Genomic DNA, 22,909 nt, shown 5'->3' on the forward strand with positions numbered 1-22,909 from the left:
GATGTGGAATTCTAACTCCGTCAGGTCTGGCTGGCTGAAGATCCACTGTGGGTCAAAGCTATGATGACACCTGAGGAAATCTGGAACCACTAACAGGAGAAACTGAGCAAACGGTGAGGCCTGGCATTTGCGTGGACCTCGGAAAAGCACACAGTCTGCCAGCAGGGCCACCCGCCTCATTCCAAGGAGCTGGGGGCACCCCTGTAAAAACGACATGCTAGGGGGCCCATCGCTGTTTCTACAACAGTGAGAATATTTATTTTCTCCAGACAGTAAAAATAACATTTTTCTCTCTTTTGTAAAAGTTAAGTACCATTACATTCCATTTTCTTAAATAACAAAATCCTAAAAATATATATTAAATTGTATACAGTGCGTCACACTTCATCTTATATTTTAAAATACATGATGTTTCTATTTTATTCTCAAAGTTGCATATTAAGAGCATATTTACAAATAAAGCCTTGTCATCCAGAGTCAAGATCCCTGCGGGAAGGTGAGTCTGGATGTGGGCAGGTCTTGACGCTGCGTGAACCCCAAAATGGCAGCTCCCTGTGCGGGAAGGGAAAGGGTCCCCCACTGTGTGCTCCTGAAGACACATCCTTTCTGAAGCAGATTTACCTCAGACTTTCCTCCACTCCCCACTTCTGCCTTGTTGAGTATGTTTGACTTGGCAAGACAGAAGCCTGTGACATGGGCTCTGCTGGGGTCTGCAGGCAGCAGGTGAGGCCCCTCGTCACCCCTGAGCTGTCCAGTCTGAGGGGAGGCAGCTGCAGCTGGAAGGTTTAAGAAATACCCCGCGCCAGGGCAGCTAAGCTGAGAGACCTGGCCAGGAGGTAGAACAGTGAGGAAGGTAAACAAAGACACCAGAGGAAACAATCACGAAGTTAAAAGTTCCCAAGGTAGTAACAAAAGCAGACATCAAACACCAAACAGGAGATCCGAAACCCAAGAGGGTGGGGGTTGACTGGGCTGTGGGGTGGGGTGGGGAGCTGGCTGGGCTCTGGGAGACCTGGATGGCCTCATCAGACAAGGGAGACGGGATCTCGGAGGCCATCCACTGATAAGTGCTCGTGAAGATCAAGTGCCCAGGATGCACGGGGCTTGGCGATGGCCTACGAGCCCTGCTGGTGCGTCAAGACGGCCTCGTGGGATCCTGAGGGGGTCAGGCCAGCTCCTGCCCTGGGCTGACAATGGGGCGAGTGGGTAGGGTTGTATGGGTTTGGCCTGAGGGCCAGAACAGCTGTACTTGTTAGTGCTTTGATCTTTGTGGGTTTCTGGCCGATGGGAGTCTTGAGCCAGAACCCACACTGAAGAAGTCACAGCAGCCTGGTTACCTTGCTCACGCCCAGAAAGAGGCCTCAACCCTGTCCTGACAAGGGGGATGTGGAGGAGACACCTGGGGTTCATGCCTACACCTCCTCTGTTCTGCAAGTAATTGGACACTTGGGGAAGAACATGGGGCGCCATGTGCCTTCCAGAGGGGCCAAGGACACTGTGAAAGGCGGCTAAGAGACCAGAGATCAGGTTCACAACTGGCTGCGGTGCATTTACCACGGAGGCCTCAAGATCAGCTACCGGCAGAGCTCCCTCCCTGGTCCCGCAGTAAAGGGGTGAGGAGGGCACACAGGCCCAGAGGCCCTGTTACAGCCTCTTCCTCCTTCCCTCTATCACCTCAGGGCACAGGGTCTGGGCAGGATGCTTTCAAAGCGGCAGCCGTGGTGGTCCCCAAAGCCCCTCCCCTTCCTCTTGCATAATCTGCATGTGATCCTTTCTCAGGGGCATGCTTTTCAACCCCTCCCATCTCCACTTTCTCTCCAAAGTACAGATCTTTCCAGATCAAGTATAGGCCTCCTACCGTGCTCCTGGAAGCATCCCTCACTTCCTCTGGGACAATTTATTTCTCAGGTATTTACTTAGCCACAGGGGACCCTCTGTGGGGTGTTGCTGACAGGTTCCAACCAGGGCCAGGGCTGAGGCTGAGGTGTTTATGGAGGTTCGGCCTGGGACAATTTATGGCCTCTCCCCCAGCGCTGTCCTGAGGCTGGTTTGGGTTTCCTGGGGCTGCTCCCTGGACAGTAAGTTGATCCTGCTGGCAATGGGCTGTGCCAGGACCAGCAGGAAGGAGGTCACTGGGGCGTCACCAGCACTTCCTGGGACTCCGAATGGGCTGCTCCAGCTGCAGACTCAGACAACACACTGGCTGTGTAAGGTGGGCAGGGTGGGTGGCAGGGCCCACGGGATGCCCCAAAGGCCAACAGCCACAGGAAGCCCTAGGCAGCTGAACAACTGCCGTTTGGCCAGGCAACCCCCTCCAGGGGCTAAATTCCACATTCCCTTTGTGCTATCAGTGGATCTATTCAGGGCACAGGGCCCTTTGTGACTGCATACACCTGACACTTGGTTCAGAGGAGATTCCGCGACAGCCGGGAATAGCTTAGAGGGGAGACTGCACATGTCAGTGTATTTCCAGTTGTGTGGGACAGGCCTCTCCCTGCAGACCCAGAGGCCTGTGGACAGCTGCTCCCGGGTAATTATCCTTTCCAGATCAAAGTGTGAAGACAGCATCGAGCAGCTCCGTGCCTGCCACAGGCCTGACCCGGTACCTGGGGCAGCGCCCCTGCCCTCCTGTGGACACACTGCCCCATTCCCCCCTTCTCGTGCCCCTATGCTGGCCGGGTCCCAACATCTCCCCTGGTTGCCGGGTGTCATGTCGCCCTGCAGACACCTCCCAGCTGGCCCCACACGGTCCTCGGCCTTTCTGGGAGCAGCCAGGTACACAGATGGGTTGCCAGCATGGCGGAACCCCAGGAAAGGCCACAGCAGGCAGTAGCTTAGGGATTTGAGAGAGGTGGGCAAAGTGCTCCGAAGAGAGAACTGTGAGGCCAGAGGCCCAGGTGCCGCTGGGAGAGTCACGCTCTGACAATCGCCCAGGCCTGGCCCTCAGAGGCATGGGCTGCTCTTCTCAGCTGCTGCTGACAAAGCCTACTTTTGGACGGATGCGGGGGACTTCTAAGCTGGAGAAGGCTCTTGCTCTCAACCGGCAGCCACTGCAGCTGCACCCGTCAATCTTAGGAGGCCTACCTTCGGAGGGTCTCCGGCCCCCAAAGCCTCCCTCTCTCAGCCCTCATGCCACTCCCAGCAACTCCCTTCCCCATCTGAAGGTCTGGGTAGTGCGAGGCCAGGGGCAAGAGCCCTCTCCCTGCCCACTGAGCTTTTCCAGAACTGCCCTCTGTCCCCATAAGAAGGGACAGAGAGGGCCTCAGAGAGCGCAGGCTGCCTGCTGTTTTTTCATCTTCTTTTAAGACGAGGGATGCTCAAAGGAGGGACTGCTGGCGCCTGGGTCGCACTTAATGCTGTCTAAAGGCTAAGCCCCATACTGAACTGAGAGAATCGCAGAGAGACGGGGCCTGGCTCAAGTTCCACAGGACCGTGAGCTGCTCAGGGGCAAGGTCAGGTCATCTAATACAATGAGGAGTCACTGAGCACCTATAAAAGCTTTCCGTAGAGCCGACATGGATGTTTTATACAACCGTCTGCAGGCTTGCTCTGCTGATCACCAGGCCAAGGAAAGAAGCTGTAGAGAGAAGCCCGTGTGTGGCAGGTGGCACGTTTGACGTGATTTGGGGTCAATTCCCAGGCTCTCCCAGGTTGGAGGAGGCCCATCCTCATTCAGCACCCAACGAGCTAGGCCCCAGAGTCAGCACAGAGCACAGGCCCTCTTTATGCTTTGGGGTGCTAATGCCCAGGAGTACAGGACCAAGCCAGTCCCCAAGAGAACCTCAGAATTCTCCGTCTTAAACCATAAAGACCAGGAGAAAGCGATTTGTGAGGACAAAACAGAGAAGAAGCAAGCAAGACTCAGCATACACTACACCTACCCACCACCCTACCGTTGTCTAGAAGGTACCTGAGCCCAGTGCTAGACACAACCATCTCTGCCATCACAGCCCCTCTGTCCTGACACCTCCATTCCTAGATGAGAGAGACAGAGGTACAGGGAAGGCCCAGACCCCGGGACCTTGAGTCTCTCTCCTAAGTGCAGTGATGAAGCAGGGCGAGTCCAGGCTATGCCTGCCCCTGCAGCAAGGTGTCCCTTCCCGGTTCGGTTCGTAGGATGGCGTTCCTGCCGAGGCTGACAGAGAGGCCAAGGGAGAGGCAGGGAGAGTCGCTCAGAGGAAACCACGGGTCCCCAGTGGCCTTGATCTCAGAGGGACCTCGTGTCCTGGGCATGGCGAAGGGAGCTTTTAGTCACTCACAAGAGGATTACGGTCATCTTGTTGACTCTGACCCTTAAGCTTCTTCTTAAAGATGGAAATCGAAGTAGAAGGCTCATAAAAAATGGTCCAGATTTCCCCCGACGTCCCTGGCTGACGACAATCCCTAAGGTCCCTTGAAGCAGGAACACGATGGGATCTGTCAAACAAAAACAACTTAATATTTCAAGAAGAACACGACAAAGCACCCAAAACAACTTACTGTCTCCTGAGATACCTGTACTTTCGAAATGGGACAATGAGTGAGGTGAGGCCTCAGGAAAGACCTAACAGATGCCTGTTGGAGGTCTGAAGGCCTATTGTGTGAATGAAATGTGTCCCGTGGGATGGAAATGCAGCAACACAGATTCCAGCTCATATAACAAAGAACTTTCTAACTGGAAGAGCTATTCAAATCTGGAAGGGGCTGGCCTGAGACATTATGAGTTTTCAAATTCATTCTTTCTTTCTTTCTTTCTTTCTTTCTTTCTTTCTTTCTTTCTTTCTCTCCTTTCTTTCCTTTCCTTCTCTCTCTCTTTTTCTTTTTCTTTTTTAAATAGAACATTTCTTCAATGATATTTATCTGGAAGCCCACCTAGTTAAAACAAGAGAAAGCCAAAATCTCTGAAGCAGGTCCTGCCTTATTGCCAACACGTGCCCTTGTCCCCATGTCAGCCCCCAGGGCTGCCTGCTAGGGAAGCTGCAGAGGGACCCCAGTGTCACAAAGGAGTCAGACATGTGCTTTAGGGCCTGGGTGTGTGGCAGAGTGCTGGGCCCTACAGAAAGCCTCCTGCTCTCTTGCTGCACCTGAGAGGCTTTCCCAGACCATGTGAATTGCGACTTACAAAAAAGATATGTATAGATATAGATATAGAGATAGATATAGATATAGACATGTATATATATGCATATATATAATATTATATATAAATTATATACAAATTATATTATATCTCTTATTATATATGAGAGTGAACTCAGTAAACATTAAAAAAGACATTGTTTCCACTGAAAAATGTGAGGTACAGGGTACAGAGGCCTACAAGGGCAGCCTTCACAAAGCAATAGAGGAGCCAGCATATCAAAACTTCTGTGGTGGAGGGCAAGTAAGAAGGTCAGGACAAGGGTGGCTTTTATAAGACACCAATGGTCAGGAAAGGCCTTGAAATAGAGCCTGTATATCAGTTATAGCTCAATAAAACCGGTGGGGGAAAAAAGGAGCAAGCCTGGCCTGGGAGCTACAGGAAAGACAGAGTCTAGCAAAAGTCAGAGCTCTTCTCTGTAAGTACACAAACATCAGTAGCATGAATAATTGCCTCCTTTCCTGGAAGTCGGAACTGTTAAACCCAAGTAGCAAAGTAAGGGAAGGAAATATTTTTTTCCTTATTGGTCAGAACGGAAGGATCTCTTAAGTAATTGTTTTTAAATAATTATGAAGCAATACATAATAAAATATTAGGATTCTCCTCCTAAGGATGTTTCCTAATTTCTAGAAGGCATTAGGAAATATGAGTGAGAGTGTTTTAGAAATCTTTGCTCTTATGTGAAGATTTTTTTAAGGGGCCAGCACAAGCCAAAAATTGGAAATTGTTGCTTTTTATGCCCAGACTGTTTCAATCCTCCTTGAAATCATATCCCTTGAATCAGGAGCAAACACGATCCCTCAAACCTCAGTGAGATTTGTCCAGTTGTACATTTCACTTTACAGAGAATGAGGAATGTGTACTGACTTATGTTGCCTTAGGACTAAGGGCTTTGGAATCATGTTCTGATATTACAATTGCTCCCAGACAAATGAAGCGCAGCATAAAAGGAGTTCAGAGCCTTCCCTTCCCGGAATCAGGCAACTTTCTATCATACTCACTTGAATGTGACATGCAGAAGTATCTTTGCTACAATGGCCGTGACTGTAAGGATGAGAAGGGTTGCCAGGCCATATACTGTCCATCCTGCAAATATAAAAGACAGGGCTTATTGGACCCGTTTGAGCTCAGTTTTCAGAAGGAGGTCTGTTGGAAGCCACAAATGAACACTGGTAGCTCAGAAATGCAGGTGTGGCCGAGGAGCCCTCTGTAGGTGGGGGCAGCCACCAAACACAGCGGAGAGCTGGGCTGTCAAGGAGCCCCGGGCCTTCTGAGCACCTCGCCTTGCTCTCGAGCTCCCTCTTGGAGAGAAGCAGGCAGTGTGGGCCAGAGTGCATTCAACTTGGGAGTTGAAAGGAGTGATATACACTGTGTCTTTACCACTGGAATCACTGTGCAAACACAGATGAGTTACATAAACTCTTTGGGCATCAGTTTCCTTATCTGAGGAATGAGATGTGTGACCCGTGAAATCCTACCGGGATATAAAAACAAACAACGCAGAGCAAGCACTGGATGGACTCTCCTCCCTGACCTTCTGAGGGGGTCTGCAGGGGAAAACACCTAGGCTGGATAACTACTAACGGTAGGTACTTGGCACGTCTTCCAGCTCATAAAGGCTCCACCTTCCCTGGCAGAAGAGAATACAGAGTATGCCCCAACCAAGTTAGCCACTGTCTCTCTCCTGCATAACTTTTCTTCACAGCTCTTGTCACTATCTGACCTGTTATTTTGCTTCTTGTCTCTCTCTTCGCACTTACAGGCCATAGGAGGGCAGGGATGTTGACTGCCTACAACAGCGCCTGGCACCACTGAAGCGCTTACATATCTTTTGAATGAATGAATGAATGAATGAATGGAGCTCTTGTAAATGCCAGTGAATTTAGCGAGCTACAACTTGGAGCTCCAGAAGGATATTCTCCAAGTGAGAAAGTGATGGATTAGCTGATTAATCACAATGTACGAAGACACTCATGCTGGATCTTTGGAGGGGAGCACTTTCTCCTAAGGACCAAGGAATCAAGCTAATGAGAGAATGTCCCTCAAAGGCCAGGACCGTCACAGAGCCAGTACCCACAACCCGCCTCAGAAGAGTGCTCTTTCTCTAACTGCCAAAAGCACTGCCCTCAAGCCCCGTGGCTTCCATCCCCTTTGGTGGTATCTGGGAACTGCTACCTGGGACAGTCTGGGGTGGGTGGCTAGGGCTGGTGGTGATGACATAGAGGACTTTGGAGGACCGGGCTGCACTGACGCTGAGGTTGGCTTGCTCCGTGATCACCTCAGCCAGTGTCTGGTTGGCAGTGGGCCTCTCCTGTGGCAGCTCTTCCTTGACGGCTGGAAGATCAAAGGAATTAAGTGAGAAGAATGCTGATACAGACAACGGAGAACTTCGGAGGAGAAAATACTGGCTATGAGAAGGCGGGTTTTTTTCTAGTTCACCTCTGCGCGTAATTCTCTCCACTGACCCCACTAGCCCCAAAGCAGAACCTGTCAGGCTCTGGCCCAGAAAGTCACAGAAGGAAGGAGCTGTCAACTCCTACTATTTGACTGGTCTCTTTGAGGACACCTGAGCATGCTTTCTTGTTTTCCTTGCACCTCTGCAGCGATGGCACCCTCTTCCTAACTATTCACCCAAATCCTACCTGTTCTCAAGACTGTCCCACCTGAGGAGATGCCTCCTCCCTCTGAGTTCCTGTAGCACACACTGATTGATCTGTTCCTGACGCCCTCGGCATCCAGGACAACGACCAGGTCGCAGACACCCTTGTGTTTCTTGCGTGCTGGCAAAGAGAGGTGCCTGGCATATGCGTGTACACATCAGAGTCAGAGAATGGGGCTCCACCTTAGGAAGGCTTTTTTAAAAGTTATATTGGGCTTTTCCTGTTGTTCATTTTCTTTTTAAAGCTACGTTTATTTATTTATTTTTTTAGTAATCTCTACACTCAACAAAGGGCTCCAACTCATGACTCTGAGATCAAGAGTTGCGTGTACTTCTGACGGAGCCAGGCAGGTGTCCCTTAGGAGGGTTTAAAGAAAGATGGGAAACTAGTCTTTTGGGATTGGTTAGGATATTGAAAGGCAGGAGGATGGACCAAATGACCTTTTTAAAGCCTTCTAATTCTATCAGTCTCAGCTCTTTCTTTCAGTTCTTCTTTCAACCCTGACATGAAAATTGTCATCAGAACAACTAAAGTAGCAAAATTGACAGGTGTTGCCTCTTTCCTGTATCATGAAGTGTACACAAATTTTGAAATAGGAGGTGGGAAAACCTGCAAATTGAGCCTGTAGCTCCTGACTCACAGCCCCAGCAAGACCTGACCGGGGCCCTCAGGTCACCACAGTGTGCAAGCGGAGCGTGAGGCACAGCCTGGAGGGCCCCGAAGAAGGCCGGGAAGGGTTACCTTGGTATAAGACAGCAAATCCCTGGGCTTGATTGATGCGATCAGAGAAGAAATACAAAATGATAAAATCCAGAGAGACGTTAAAGGACAGAGGTGGGCGGTTCCTCCCATTGAAACGGACCAGGACACGGTGGGTGTAGCCGTCCAGCAGCTCCACCATGTCTGCGGAATCCCTGATGTCGAACAAGGTGAAGTTGAAGTGGATGTGAGAGGCTCCCGGAACCCGGATGGTCCAGTAGCAGACCCTCCCCGTGGCGTAGGTATCGGGAAAGTCAGGGGAATAGACCACTGCGGTCATGGCCGAGTAGTTCCCGCCGCAGGCACCAACGAGAGCTGTGGAAGACACAAGGACACTGGCCCTCAGCCTGGGGCTCAGCCACAGTTACAAACAAAACTCTTCCTAACTAATGTGATCCAGTTTGGGACATTGTTTTTTGTCTACAAGACCAGACTGTCTTAGGTTTCAGGATCAAATCACAGAATGAATCGCTTAAACCCTGAACAAATGACTTTAGAGGGTTTTGGTTGTTCTTTTTTTTTTTGCCCAGGAGACTTTAGAATTAGCACACAGCACAGTGAGCACAGAGGCTCGGCCTAAGTGGGGGCAGGACTGGAGTCAGAGAGTCTAGGTTCGGGACCAGCTGGGCGATGTGATCCCGGGGGCTGCACTTCACTTCTAGAACCCTGCCTCTCTCGTTTGGAGGATGGAGAGACCACCACCTGTTCCTGTATCACACGGATGCGTGAGGACAGATGAGACGAAGCACGTGAATATGCTGGGGCCTCTTTGGCAGGGCAGGCACTTGATGAACTAAAGTCGTAAAAAGAGAAGGGCTTTACAGCTGCTCGGGCACTCCTGATACCTTAGGGGTGCAATGCTCACGTGAGGGTCCACACATTTATCAAGCAGGAGAAAACCGGCCCAAGATGTGACTTTCTGCACAGGGGAAATACTCGGTTCTGATTACTCTGTACTAAGCACATTTGGTTTCTCTGGACTCCCCTTTGGGGTTGGCGAATTCTCGGAAGGGGATACAACCACTTCACTGTATCTGAATGAGTGAAGTGTAAATGAGATCCTGGAAATGAAAGTCCCTGAGATGGAGTGTATGACTGGGATTTAAAAAGCAGGCTTAGGGGGAGTCCCACTTCCCTTCAGTATGTAGAAAGCAGTAAGAGAATGCTGCTCCTATCCGGACAACGAGAAAAAGCTCAAAACTCTTCCTTATACCATCAGAAAGCTGAAGTGTCAAGACCACCAAGAGAAGTGACCTCTAAAAAGTAAGAAGTCCTTCTGAGGAGAGTCAGGGCACACAAAGTGTTTCATTTTTTTTTTTTTTTTTAATGTTTATTTGTGTGTGAGAGAGACAGACAGACAGACACAGTGTGAGCGGGGGAGGGGCAGAGAGAGAGGAAGACACAGAATCCAAAGCAGGCTCCAGGCTCTGAGCTGCCAGCACACAGCCCAACGTGGGGCTCGAACTCACAGACTGTGAGATCGTGACCTGAGCCGAAGTCAGATGCTTAACCGACTGAGCCACCCAGGTGCCCAAAGTATTTCATTTTTAACAGGGCATGAGAGGAAGAGGTGACCACCAAAAAAAAAAAAAAAAAAAAAAAAAAGCAAGTAAGATGAAAGGAGCTAAAATGTTGAGCGTGGGCTAGCCTCTCAGTCTAGAATGAGCAGGGGCCCCAGACACGGTGGGAATCTGCACTCACTTGCAAGCAGTTCTGAGCAGACCCTCACCCAGTGCCCACAAGAATGACTGGGGTAGGGAAGGAGGCCAGAGTCCCCCTTGGTGGCACTTGTACAGGAATGATCACTGCTGTTGGCGGACAGGTGTGAAACATTGCCAGCTTCCTAGACCCTCCTCTCAAAAGAGGCAAAAGCCTCAAGCTGCTGCAAACCCTCTTGCTCCCAGGGCCACTGGAGGGGCAGAAGCAAAACCTGTTTGCCTCAGTGGAGGGAACAGGAAACTCCCTCCTTTCTGCCAGAGTAACCAGGCAAAGACCCACTGCTTCTGAGGGAAAAGCAGAGGCAAAGGCATCAGCCCCCGGCTGCCTTGAGCCCCCAGATCCTGCACCAATGCAAAGCAGAGGTCTGCTGCCCCTGAGAGATGGGATTCAAACAAGGCAGTGTTTGACTGCTGGCAAGAGAGGGGGTGTGTGGGAATGCTGAAAAGGCCCCACCTCTGAGGCCCAGTAATGTCCTGTCTAAGACTATGTATGAAGTAGGAGGGCAGGAACCCCCTCAGCTCACCACTAGCATAGCACCAAGTAATAAGCAACAGCAGTCTGCCATTGAGGGAGGGGAAAGAGGGTAAAGAAAGATCCCTTCTGTGGCAAAGGTATGTAGAAGCTACTCAAATCTGAGGAAGGAACAGAAACACTGAAAAAAACCCCAAAAACCCAAAACCCACTGGTATCCCAGGCTCCACACTAAGCCACAAGACAACAGCAGCCTATCGCTGGAAGAATTTGAAGACTGATGCACACTCAGGGTAAAGACAGAAACAATAATACCCAAACCCAGCTCAACTACTGATATAATGGCTCAATCCCCACACTAAACAGGCCTTCCCATTTCTGTATACTATATATAGAATTCTATGTAGTATATATTCTATATACTATACAGTCAGTCTATATACTGTATACTATTCTATATACTCAGTCTCTACTGTTCTTCTACACATAATGTATGGCATTCAATAAAATATGACAACACACATATAAAACAAGTAAGCAAGGAAGGAAAGAAGTGGAAAAAAAAAAGACTCATGGTCAAGCGATAAAACAATCTACAGGATCAGACTCAATAATGATGCAGATGTTATGAACTATCAGCCAGGGGCCACATGATTAATACAAAAAAGATCTAGTGGAAAAGATGGGCAACATCCCTGGCCAGATTGGAAATTCCAGTAAAGATATGGTAACTAAAAAAAGAGTCACATATAAATGTTATAAATGAAACAATATCAGAGATGAAGAATTCCTTTGATGGACTTATAAACAGACTACACACAGCTAAGGAAAGAATCAATAAATTTGAAGATAGGTCAATAGAAATTATCTGAAATGAAAAACAGAGGAAAAAAAAGAAGTGAGGAAAAAAACTGAAAATAGAATGGAGCCTCCAGTAGCTGTGGAACAATATCAAATGATCTAACAACTGGAGTTCTAGAAAGAGAAGAAAAAGAGAAGGGGGCAGAAGAAATATTTGAAGAGATAATGGCTAAGAATGCTCCAAAGTCAATGATAGGTGATCTAGGAATCTAGGCAAATAACAAGCAAACTAATTTAAAAACAAAAACCAAAAACAAACAAAACAAACAAAAAACACATCTAGATACATCATAGTCAAATGCTGAAAACCAAAAACAAACATAAATTCCAGAAAGCAGGCAGAGAAGGGAAAAGATTACGTACTGGGAACAAAGAGCCAACATCACTAGAAACTGTGCAAGTCACAAGGCAAGGGAGCATTTTTGAGATACATAAAGAAAAAAAAAAACAACCTCAGCATAGAATTCAATATCCAGCAAAAACATTTTTCTAAAATGAAGGTGAAATAAGGTTTTCTCAAACAAAAGTTGAGAGAAGCCACTGACAGCAGACCTGCATTAGAGAAAATGCTAAAGGAACTTCTTTTGGCCAAAAGAATATACCAGATGGCAAATAAGAACATGAAAAGATGTTCACCATTGTTGGTAATTACAGAAATGCAAATTAAAACCATAATGAGTTGAGGCGCCTGGGTGGCTCAGTCGGTTAAACGTATGACTTCGGCTCAGGTCATGATATCACGGTTTGTGAGTTCAAGTCCCACATCAGGCTCTGTGCTGACAGCTCAGAACCTGGAGCCTTCTTTGAATTCTGTGTCTCCCTCTCTCTCTCTGCCCCTCCTCTGCTTGTGCTGTCTCTCTCTCTCAAAAATAAACAAACATTAAAAAAATTTTTTTTTTAAAAACATGAGTTACCACTGTATACCTGCTAGAATGGCTAACTCTAAAAACAAAACAAAACAAAACAAAACAAAACAAAACAAAACAAAACAAAAGACTATACAAAGGGCAGGAGAGGATGAGGAGCAACTAAGAAGTCTCACGTATTGTTTGCCAGAATGGCCAGTTTGGAAAACAGTTGGTAGTGTCTTATAATGCCAAATACGCACTTAGCATATGACCCAGAAATCCTACTTCTGGGTATTTACCCGAGAGAAATGAAAGCGCATGCTCACACAAACACCTGTACATTTAGGTGAAGAGCAGCTTCACAGCATCTTTATCATAGACAGACCAATGTTTATCAATGGGTAAATGGATGAACAAATTGTGATAGATTTGTATAAAGGCATGCTTCTTAGCAATAAAAAGGAGCTACAGAAACAATCATGGGTGAATCTCAAAAGCAGTACACTAAGAAGACAGACATAAATGGTTACATACTATATGATTCCATTTATATGACATTCTTCAAAAGACAGAACTATGCAGATGGAATACAGATCTGTGGTCGCTAAGGGCTGGGGGTGGAAAAAAGACCGAGCACAAAAGGGACAAGAGATCTTTTTGAGGTGATGAAAATGTTCTATATCTTGACTGTGTATTTGTTTGTCAAATCTTATCAAACTGTACAACTAGAAGGGCGATTTTTACTGTATATAAATTACACCTCATAAACCCAAAATTTTTAAAAAGGGAAGCTGTAGAAAAAGATTTCCTGTAATCATCATGACTTTCCCACATCCTGTGAATTTGCACAAGAAACTAGATACCTCAGTTTCCTTATCCATACCAATGAAAATAATAATAGTTTCTCCCTCGTGGGTTTTATAAGAATTAAAAGGAGTTGATCTATGTAAAGTGTTTAGTACAGGACCTGGCACATAGTGTAAGCTCAGCATTAGCTATACTACTATTATTATTTGTAAAGAATAAAGTGTTCAGTTTAAACTGATATTTCAACACCAAAAGGCAGACCTTAAACTTAGTACTTTTGATTTCCAGATGTGTGCCATGCAAACAGCAGACTCAGTTCAGCAATTTTGAGAGCAGACACATGACATCTATGATAGATTACTAAAATTCAGTGATAATTCAACAGGAAACTTGAAACTCAGGAATATAGTCAAATCTTATTTTTGAAGGGGAGATTGGCCTGACACATACAACCTGAGCAGGTGGAGGCCCTGGAATAGCCCTGGGCAAAACCTCCAGTGGCAGAATGCCAGTGTCTTCCTACCTTCTTTGATTTAGCATCTCCAGCCAGCCTCGGTATTAGCTAAGTCAGTTTCTTCAGGAATAGACTTCAGGCATTAGCTGGGAACAGCCAGCCTCCCCCAGATGCAGCCGAGTGGTCCGCTTCTAGACGCGAACGATGCTGGACATGTCGAAGGAAATAAACCCTAACCACATGGGTCCTAGCCATGAATCAGATTCCACTGGACCCAGAAAAGGAAAAGAGTATTACCGTATTCCATCAGTTCTAGGGGGAACATTTTAATCTTTAAAAGTGGAAGGTATCTGTAAATCAAGGCATGTCACTGTTTAATTGGAAGAATTTTTTTCCCCTCAGTGATATGTAAAATGATGTTGCATCTCACAACTGATAGTGTCTTGGAGTCTATGAAATAATATTACTAATGCAATCTTAGTGGTCAGATTTTACTGGACCTTAGGCCCTCAATATTTTTCACCATTAATCTCTTCTCTTTCCACTGAAACAGAAGTTCTATGAGGGAGGGAAGTATCTCCATCTGTGGGACCTTGGGCAAGCTACTGAACTTTTATGACCCTCAATTTTCTCCTCAGGCAGATAAGGATAATAGTATCTGCTTCAACAGTATTGTAATTAAGGGAGGGAATGCATGAAAAGCAAATACAGTGAAGTTCCCTATAAAGCTATATGTGCTCAACTAATGTTACAGAGTAGGAGCCAATCCACGACTCCCCTGTCTTTTCAGTGTCTAGAAGCTGAGAGGTACCCAAGAGGCCAGGCTGGGCAGCCTCTGTAGCCTACTCTTGACTCCTGCCTCTCTGACCTTTTTCTCTTTCGTTTTCTTTCTTTCTTTCTTTCTTTCTTTCTTTCTTTCTTTCTTTTCTTTCTTTTTCTTTTTTTTTCTTTCTTTCTTTCTTTCTTTCTTTCTTTCTTTCTTTCTTTTCTTTCTTTCCCTTCCTTCCTTCCTTCCTTTCCTTTCTTTCTTTTTCTTTCTTTCTTTCTTTCTTTCTTTCTTTCTTTGTAATGTTTTAAATATTGTTTCATGTTTTAATGTTTTTAATTTATTTATTTTGAGAGAGAGAGAGAGGCCCGAGATGGGGAGAGGCAGAGAGAGAGAGACAGAGATAGAGAGAGAGAGAGGGAATCCCAAACAGGCTCTGCACTGTCACTGTAGAGCCCTCCACGGAGCTCGATCTCATGAACCTTGAGATCATGATCTGAGCTGAAATCAAGAGTCGAGAGCTTAACCAACTGAGCCATCCAGGCACTCCAGCCTCTCTGATCTTTTATTTGGTTCTGATAATTCAATAAAATTGAGTCCTAGGGGCAGCAGGAGCTCTGAATCTTCTGTTAGTGCTGCATTTACACACAGTATCCAGCCTACTTCAGCAACCTCCTGAAGCTCAGGAGAGTTTGCTGGAAAATCAGTCAGACAGCCAGCCTACGGCAAATTACTTGATGTGGCAATGATGACAGAGCAGACAGCAGCCTCCATAGTCCCTCTCCTGAAGTGCAAACGCAGCCTAAGAGCCACTAGAGCTGAGGAGCCCAGAGCGGAGAACAAGAGGTACCCACTGACATTCTGACTGGGACCTGGGTTCCGGCCACACTGGTAGCAGAGCCTGATACGCTGGGAAACCATCACCTGGTCCCTTTCTCCAATCTTTAAAAAAAAATTTATTTTAATGTTCATTTATTTTTGACAGAGAGAGAGAGAGAGAGAGAGAGAGCGAGCATGAGCGGGGGAGGGGCAGAGAGAGAGGGAGACACAGAATCCGAAGCAGGCTCCAGGCTCCGAGCTGTCAGCACAGAGCCCAATGCGGGGCTCGAACTCACAGACTGTGAGATCATGACCTGTGCCAAAGTCGGATTCTCAACTGACTGAGCCACCCAGGCGCCCCTCCGATCTTTTTAAAAAGACATTTTTGTCCTCCCAAATTATGGGACAGTCTGTAGTCACCATCTCCAAAATGCTCAGCTTTATCCAATGCATCATAAAGACTTCTATGAGGTAATACTTGAGCTATTTAGACCACTTTCCCCTCTAGCAAGGAAACTTCAGAGATTATTTCTACAGGGCTGCATTTTGTACCTTTCTTTGCAGAGCTGAGGAGTGGGAGTTATTGGAGCTGGCTATGGTCAGGGGTCCCTGCCGGTCAACACGCATCAGGGCCTCTGGAGACTGGAGCAGGCAGCTTCTCAGAAGGCCAACCCTGTCAGTCCCTGAAGCAATGGAAGCCAGAGAGGGCAGCTTCTGGACGGCGGCAGAAGGGGCCGGTTTGATAATAATCAGAGCCACCAGGCACACTCTATTCACATGCTTTTAAAGCATTAAACTGGATCTGCTATCATGACCTATTTTATTGTTGTTAATAAAAGGGATTCTAGTTGCTGCAAATAGAGAAAGAAAAATTGTGGCAAACCTGGGTTTGAGTTCGGAATTTGGCTCTTATTCACTTGGACAAATTATTTTATCTTTTGAGCCACAGTTTCCTTATCGGCAGGGCTGTTGTGAGGGTTAAATAACATAAACAAAAGAACCTGGAATCAAGGCTGGCACACAGCGAGTGCTCAAGAGACAGCCATTATTTTCATTATAATTAATTCATCTCACTGCACCTTTGTGTGAGACCCAGCTCTATCTCCCAGATATATTTCCAGTACCAAAGATGATACTTGGTACCTGACTGACTTTAAGCCACGTTATTTCCATTTGACACCTCCAGTACAGGCACTGTACTAAAGAAAACGTAATTCTATTTGTCACACAGCAGACACCCAATCAAAATGTGCGAAATGAAATATTACCATGTAAAAGCATTCTGTTTTTTAATTTATATATAATCCACCATTTTAACAATTTTATTTTATTAAAAAAAATTTTTTTTAAGTTTATTTTTGACAGAGACAGAGTGCAAGCATGAGCAGGGGAGGAGCAGAGAGAGGGAGACACAGAATCCCAAGCAGGCTCCAGGCCCCGAGCTGTCAGCACAGAGCCTGACACGGGGCTTGAACTCACTAACTGTGAGATCATGACCTGGGCTTAAGTCGGACGCTTAACCGACTGAGCCACCCAGGCACCCCAAACAATTTTAAAGTGTACAATTCAGTGGTATAATATTCACAGTATTGTACAGCCACTGATATTATCTAATTCCAGAACATTTTCATCACCCAAATAAGAAAACCTATATTCACTAAGTGGTCACTTCCCATCCCTCCCCTCTCCTCCCTCGGTGACCACTAATCTGTCTTCTGTCTGTATGGATTTGCCTATAAGTGGAATCATAAAATATGTGGCCCAACATGTGTGGTTTCTTTCACTTAGCACAATGTTTTCAAGGTTCATCCACAGTATAGCACGTATCAGTAATTCACTCCTTTTTGTGGCTCAATAATATTCCATTATGGGGATATAGCATACTTTGTTGAGCCACTCTTCTGCTGATGGACATTTGGGTTGGTGCCACTTTGGGGCTATTGTGAACACTGTTGCCATGAACACTCAGGGAGTAGTTTTTGTGTGAACATATGTTTTCAACTCCCTTGGGTATATATGTAGGAGTGGAATTGCTGGGTCATAAGGTAATTCTGCTTCACGTTTGAGGAACTGCCAGACTGTTTTCCACAGCAGCTGCACCATTTAACATTTCCACCAGCAAGGAATGTGTGTTCCAATTTCTCCATATGCTCACCACCATCTATTCTCCAGTAAAAAAAAATTAACACCATATTCTGTTTAAAATAGAAAAACAGGTAGCAAACCCACATACCCTCCTTTCTTTCTGTTTACTGTGTAATCCTACGGCTTGCTGGTGGTATAAGTCCTGGCAAGATATTTACCCTTTCCATGTCCTAGAACTCTCTTCTGTAAAAAGAAAGTGATGGTAATAATGCCTGTCTTAGACGGCTGCCAGAAGGACCTAATTTATGTAAATTTATAATTTATGTAAAGCCTTAACACCCACTCTACGTACTCAGCGTTTATTTCCTTTCTTTTGTCACTTAAGAGTAGACCAGGCAATTTGTAAGCTCAGTAAACATACTCTCCTGGGCTAGGGTGTCAAAGCAGAGGATTTTATAATAATGGACTTTGGTAGTGAAAACCTAAATAGATGTGCAGAACAGATTATTTGCCAACCATTCTTAAACATTAGCCAAGTTTCAGTCTTTAGCTTTAACAGGGGTACTAAACTGAGTATTTGTCTTTTTTGTTTATTTGTTTGTTTGTTTGTTTACTTTTGAGAGAGAGAGAGTGGGAGGGAGAGGGGCAGAGGATCTGAAATGGGCTCTGCGCTGACAGCAGAGAGCCCAGTGCGGGGCTTGAACTCATGAATCGTGAGATTATGACCTGGGCCACAGTCGGACTCAACCGACTGAGCCACCCAGGTGCCCCATATTTGTCTTGACTTAACAGGAGGTATAGGGAGCCACTGGCAGTCTCCAGCAGGCACACTCAACCAAAAAGACCAACAGTTGACCACATGAGTTCCGCTTGCCAATCCTTCTCTTGTCCTCTGCCCAAGCACACACTTCTGACAATATCTAAGCTATAACCTGTGAAAGGCTCAGTTATAAACTTGGGGGGGCTTTACACCCCATATGTACATACATACACCATATGTAGTAGCTGGATTGTGTCCTACCATGCCTGATAACTATGAATGTGCCCTTATTTGGAAAAAGGGTCTCTACATATGTAATCAAGTTAAATAAGGCCACACTAGATGACAGTGGGCCCTAAATCCAATGACTAGCGCCCTTATGAGGAGATACAGAGAGACAGAGAGGCACGGACAGACAGAGAGAAAATGGCCATGTGAAGGAGGATGTAGAGATTACAGTGATGCAGCTACAAACCAAGGAATGCCAAGGACCGCCAACAGTGACCAGAAGCTTGGAAGAGGCAAAGGAAGTCTTCCCTGGAGCATGACCCTGACAAAACCTTGCTTTTGAACTTCTAGCCTCCCAAACTATGAGAGAATAAATTTCTGTTGTTTGAATCCTCCTGAGTTGTGATCATTTGTCATAGCAGCCCTAGGAAACGAATACACCACATGACATTTCTGCTTAAAGCTGAGTTGCTCTTCGGGTTGAGATGGTAGGAGTACATCCACTCAAGCCTCACGCCTAACAAAGACACCATAGACTCTATAGTGTATCTTAGTGACCTCAAGCCTTTCCTTTTGTCTGCCTCACTTGTGACAGTGTGTCTTCTACCATTTAAAATCTGGAGCGACATTGGTACTCTAGCTCTCACAAAGTCTCATTACCACCGAGTGGATGTGGGGGGTTGTGATGAGGGATCAGGTAGCCCAGAGGTTAGAATAAGGTGCAGGAGAGGTCAAGGCCCCAGATCTATACCCCATCCATAGCACACCCTACCCCCAGCCAGCATCTCACAGATGTGGCGGGTCAGAGAGGAGGCCGGTCAGGGCACACTCAGTATCAGCCCTAGAAAGACAACTTGAAGCATATGTTCTCTTCTCGGCTGCATCACAATAAGATCCCAAATGCCAAGGAAGACATTAAAGGGCTTGGAAACCAAACAATTAAAATAAGAGGACCTTAAGGCTGAGACTGAACAGCTATACCGGTGTCTACATTACGTGGCAAAGGTCATCTTTTCTAGGTTGCCGAAGTACCCCACGATAGGCCTCGTCTCTTCCAAGCACATGGCACAACCGTAATTAATTACTGTTAAATGTCTGTCCTCCCTTCTAGAGGGCAGGGGCTGAGTCTTCCTGGTCAGTGTCGTATCCCCAGGGTCTGGTCAGGGCCTGGCCTGCAGGAGGCGCTTAGTAAGTATTCCATGTGAATGAATAAATGAATGAATGGAAGGGAGGGAGGGAGGCTGGGCAGGTGGTTCCTCTGGCACAAGGGTTCCTGTGTCTTGGGCAGCAATGGGCACAGGGCATACTCACTATCAAAGAGGATGATCCTGCCGTCACCGCCACAGGGCTGGGTGTGATCCCCGAAGCAGACGCTGTTGCACTCGGTGCTGGCTGCCTCCCCGTACTTCCAGTAATCAGGATTGTTTCCACAGAAGCAAGCATAGCCTGACTCCATCCCAGCAAACTGCCACAGCAGAGAAACAGCACTCGGTAAATGTCGGTCTGGGGTGTCAGGCGGCCTGAAGGAGCCCCCAGCCTCACCCTCTGGCTCCTCCCTCACTCCATTCCCTCAGTACTCATTACATACTGTATACAACTATGTTTCCCCTTTGGCGAGCATCCCTTTTAATGCTTGTATCTCTACGGTTTTTAAGTGAGTTTTAGGGCTAGTGTGTGTGGGGAATCTCACAAACTTGAAACATTAATAATAACAGCTAAACATTTTATTGAATGTTTACTATGTGCCAGGTGGTAGGTGCTTTCCGGCTACTCTCCCCCGCAAAGTCATTACAGGCCCCATTAAAACTTTTCATTTTACTTATTACCATATGGTAAAACTATTTATATGGTATGTAGTTCTGTAAATTTTAACCCATGTATAGATCTGTGCAATCGCAACAATCAGGATACAGAACAGGCACGCCACCCCCAACAACTTTCCTATCCTGAACCTGCCACTTTATAGTTCTCCCTCCTATAAACAAACCTTGGCAGCTACCTACAAGTTTGCTGTTACTATGGTTTTGTTTTTTCAAGAATATTGCACGCTAAGACTGAATGTTTACGTCCCTCCAAAAGTCACACGTTGAAATCCTAACTCCCACTATGATAGTATTTGGAGGTAGGGCCTTTGGTAGGTGATTGGGTCATGAGAGCACAGACCCTCATGAATGGGATTAGTGCTCTTATAAAAGAGACCCCACAGAGCTCCCAAGGCCCTTCTGCCATGTGAGGACACAGCAAGAAGATGGCCATCTCTGAACCGGGAGACGATATCTCACCAAACACCAAATCTGCCAACAAGCTTGATCTTCTACTTCTAGCCTCCAGAACTATGAGAAATAAATGTTTGTTTACCCAGTCTATGGTAAGTTTGGTACGGCAGCCAGAATGGACTAAGATATCACATAAATAGAATCATATAGTATGTAACCTTTTGAGACTGGCTTTCCACTCAGCACAACGTCTTTGAGATTCATCCAAACTGACACATGTATCAGTAGTTCACTCCTTTTTATGGCTGAGTAGTAAGTAGTCCAGTGCATAGATATACTGCTGTTTGTTAATCCATTGGGTTGTTTCTAGTTTTTCATGATTATGGATTGAGTTGCTATAAACACTTGTGTATAGTTTTATGTGAGCGTAAACTTCCATTTCTCCAGAGTAAATACCTAGGAATAGGGATCCTGGGTTATATGGTAAGTGTATGTTTATAAGAAACTACCAAAATGTTTTCCAGAGAGATTGTATCATTTTACATTTGCAACAACAATGTATGAGTCCTAGTTACCCCATATCCTTGTCAACACATGTTATTGTCAGTATATTTTATTTTAGCCATTCTAATAGATGTGTAGTGGGTTTCTTCTGCATTACCCTAGTGGTTAATGATGTTGAATGTCTTTTCATGTGTTTATTTGCCATTTCTATATCGTCTTTGGTGAAGTATCTGTTCAAGTCTTTTGCCCATTTTTAAAAATTGGGTTTTTTTTTACTATGAGTTTTTAGAGTTTGTGTATGCATTCTGCATATAAGTCCTTTGCTGTATATATGATTTGCAAATATTTTCTTCCAGACTATGGCTTATCTTTTCATGCTTTTAAAAATGTCTTTCACAGAGCAAAACATTTTTAATTTCAGTGAAGTCCAAAGTAAAATTTACCCATTTTTTTCTTTTATGGATCATGCTTTTGCTGTCACACCTAAGAACTTTCTGCCTAAACCCAGGTAAACCCTGGTCATGAACATTTTCTCCCCTCGTTTCCTCAAGTTTTATCATTTTACATTTTAATTAGACCTAAGATCCATCTTGAGTTGAGCATGTAGTCTTTTGTGTTTAACTTCTCTTAATTAGCATAGCATTTTAGCAATTCATCCATATTGTTGTGTGTATCAGTATATCTTACTGTATCTTCTTTTTGTTGCTGAGTAGTATTCCACAGTATGGATATACCACAGTTTATTCATCTGTTCATCAGTTAATGGACACTGAGTTTATAATAATGCTGCTATGAACACTCATGTACAAGGTTTTGTGTGAACTTATGTTTTCAATTCTCTTGGGTTTACGTATAGGAGAGGAATTGCTGGGTTATGAGGTTATGTTTAACTTTTTGAGAAACTGCCAAACTGTTTTCCATAGCAGCTGTACTATTTTACATTTCCACCAGCAATGTATGAGGGTTCCAATTTCTCCACATCCTCACCAATGCTTGTTTTTGTCCTCAAAAAAAATTTTTTTTAACTACAACCATTCAAGGTTATTTCTTGTGTGATGTATTATTTCATTATGCTTTTGATTTGCATTTCCCTAAAGACTAATGATATGAGCACATTTTCATGTGCTTCTTGGCCATTTGTATGTCTTCTATAGAGGAATGTCTATTTAAATCATTTGCCTATTTTTTAATTGAGTTGTCCTTTTATTGTCAACTTATAAGAGATCTTTACATATTTTGGACATTAAATCCTTATTCAGATAAATGATTCACAAATATTTTCTCCCATTCTGTAAGTTGTTTTTTCATTTTCTTAATAGTGTCAGTAGTGTTCCTGACACACAAAAGTTGTAAATTTTGATGAAGTCCAATTTACTTTTTCTTTGGTTGCCTGTGCTTTTGTTATCATAACTAAAAAACCATTGCCTAATACTAAAGTCATGAATATTTATACTTATGTTTCCTTCTAAGAGTTCCTTCTATTACTTTTTATTTATTTTTTAATTAGAGAGAGAGAGCGTGAGCAGGGGAGAGGAGCAGAACGAGAAAGAGAGAATCCCAGATAGGCTCTACGCCCAGTGCAGAGCCTGACGCACGGCTCGATCCCATGACCCTGAGATCATGACATGACCTAAGCCAAAATCAAGTTGGACGCTCAACTAAGTCACCCAGACACCCCCAAGAGCTCCTTCTAAAGCTAGATCTAATTACATTTAGGTCTTTGGCTCATTTTTAGTTAATTTTTATATAAAGAGTGAGGTTCATTCTTTTCCATGTGGCTATCCAATTGTCCCAACACTATGTGTTGAAAAGATTATTCTTCCCCATCGAATG

The 22,909-nt window shown here is 45.4% G+C and overlaps 1 protein-coding gene across 2 annotated transcripts in view; it reads right to left on the minus strand.

Annotated features, from left to right (window-relative positions):
* Positions 1–231: 231 nt before the first annotated feature.
* KREMEN1 (kringle containing transmembrane protein 1) overlaps positions 232–22,909 on the minus strand; it is a 72,901-nt gene continuing 50,223 nt past the window's right edge. The window contains exons 5-9 of one of the 2 annotated variants that reach the window (XM_060612818.3): positions 19,668–19,821; positions 8,521–8,853; positions 7,292–7,453; positions 6,121–6,205; positions 232–4,416 (exon numbers count right to left, since the gene is read on the minus strand). In XM_060612818.3, the coding sequence (XP_060468801.2) occupies positions 4,248–4,416; positions 6,121–6,205; positions 7,292–7,453; positions 8,521–8,853; positions 19,668–19,821 (903 nt within the window). In that variant the 3' untranslated portion in view covers positions 232–4,247. The remainder of the gene's footprint in view (positions 4,417–6,120; positions 6,206–7,291; positions 7,454–8,520; positions 8,854–19,667; positions 19,822–22,909) is intronic. The other variant, XM_060612819.3, reaches the window with a different exon arrangement.

This window comes from Panthera onca, chromosome D3, assembly GCF_046562875.1.
Source record: "Panthera onca isolate mPanOnc1 chromosome D3, mPanOnc1 haplotype 2, whole genome shotgun sequence".
NCBI lineage: Eukaryota > Metazoa > Chordata > Mammalia > Carnivora > Felidae > Panthera > Panthera onca.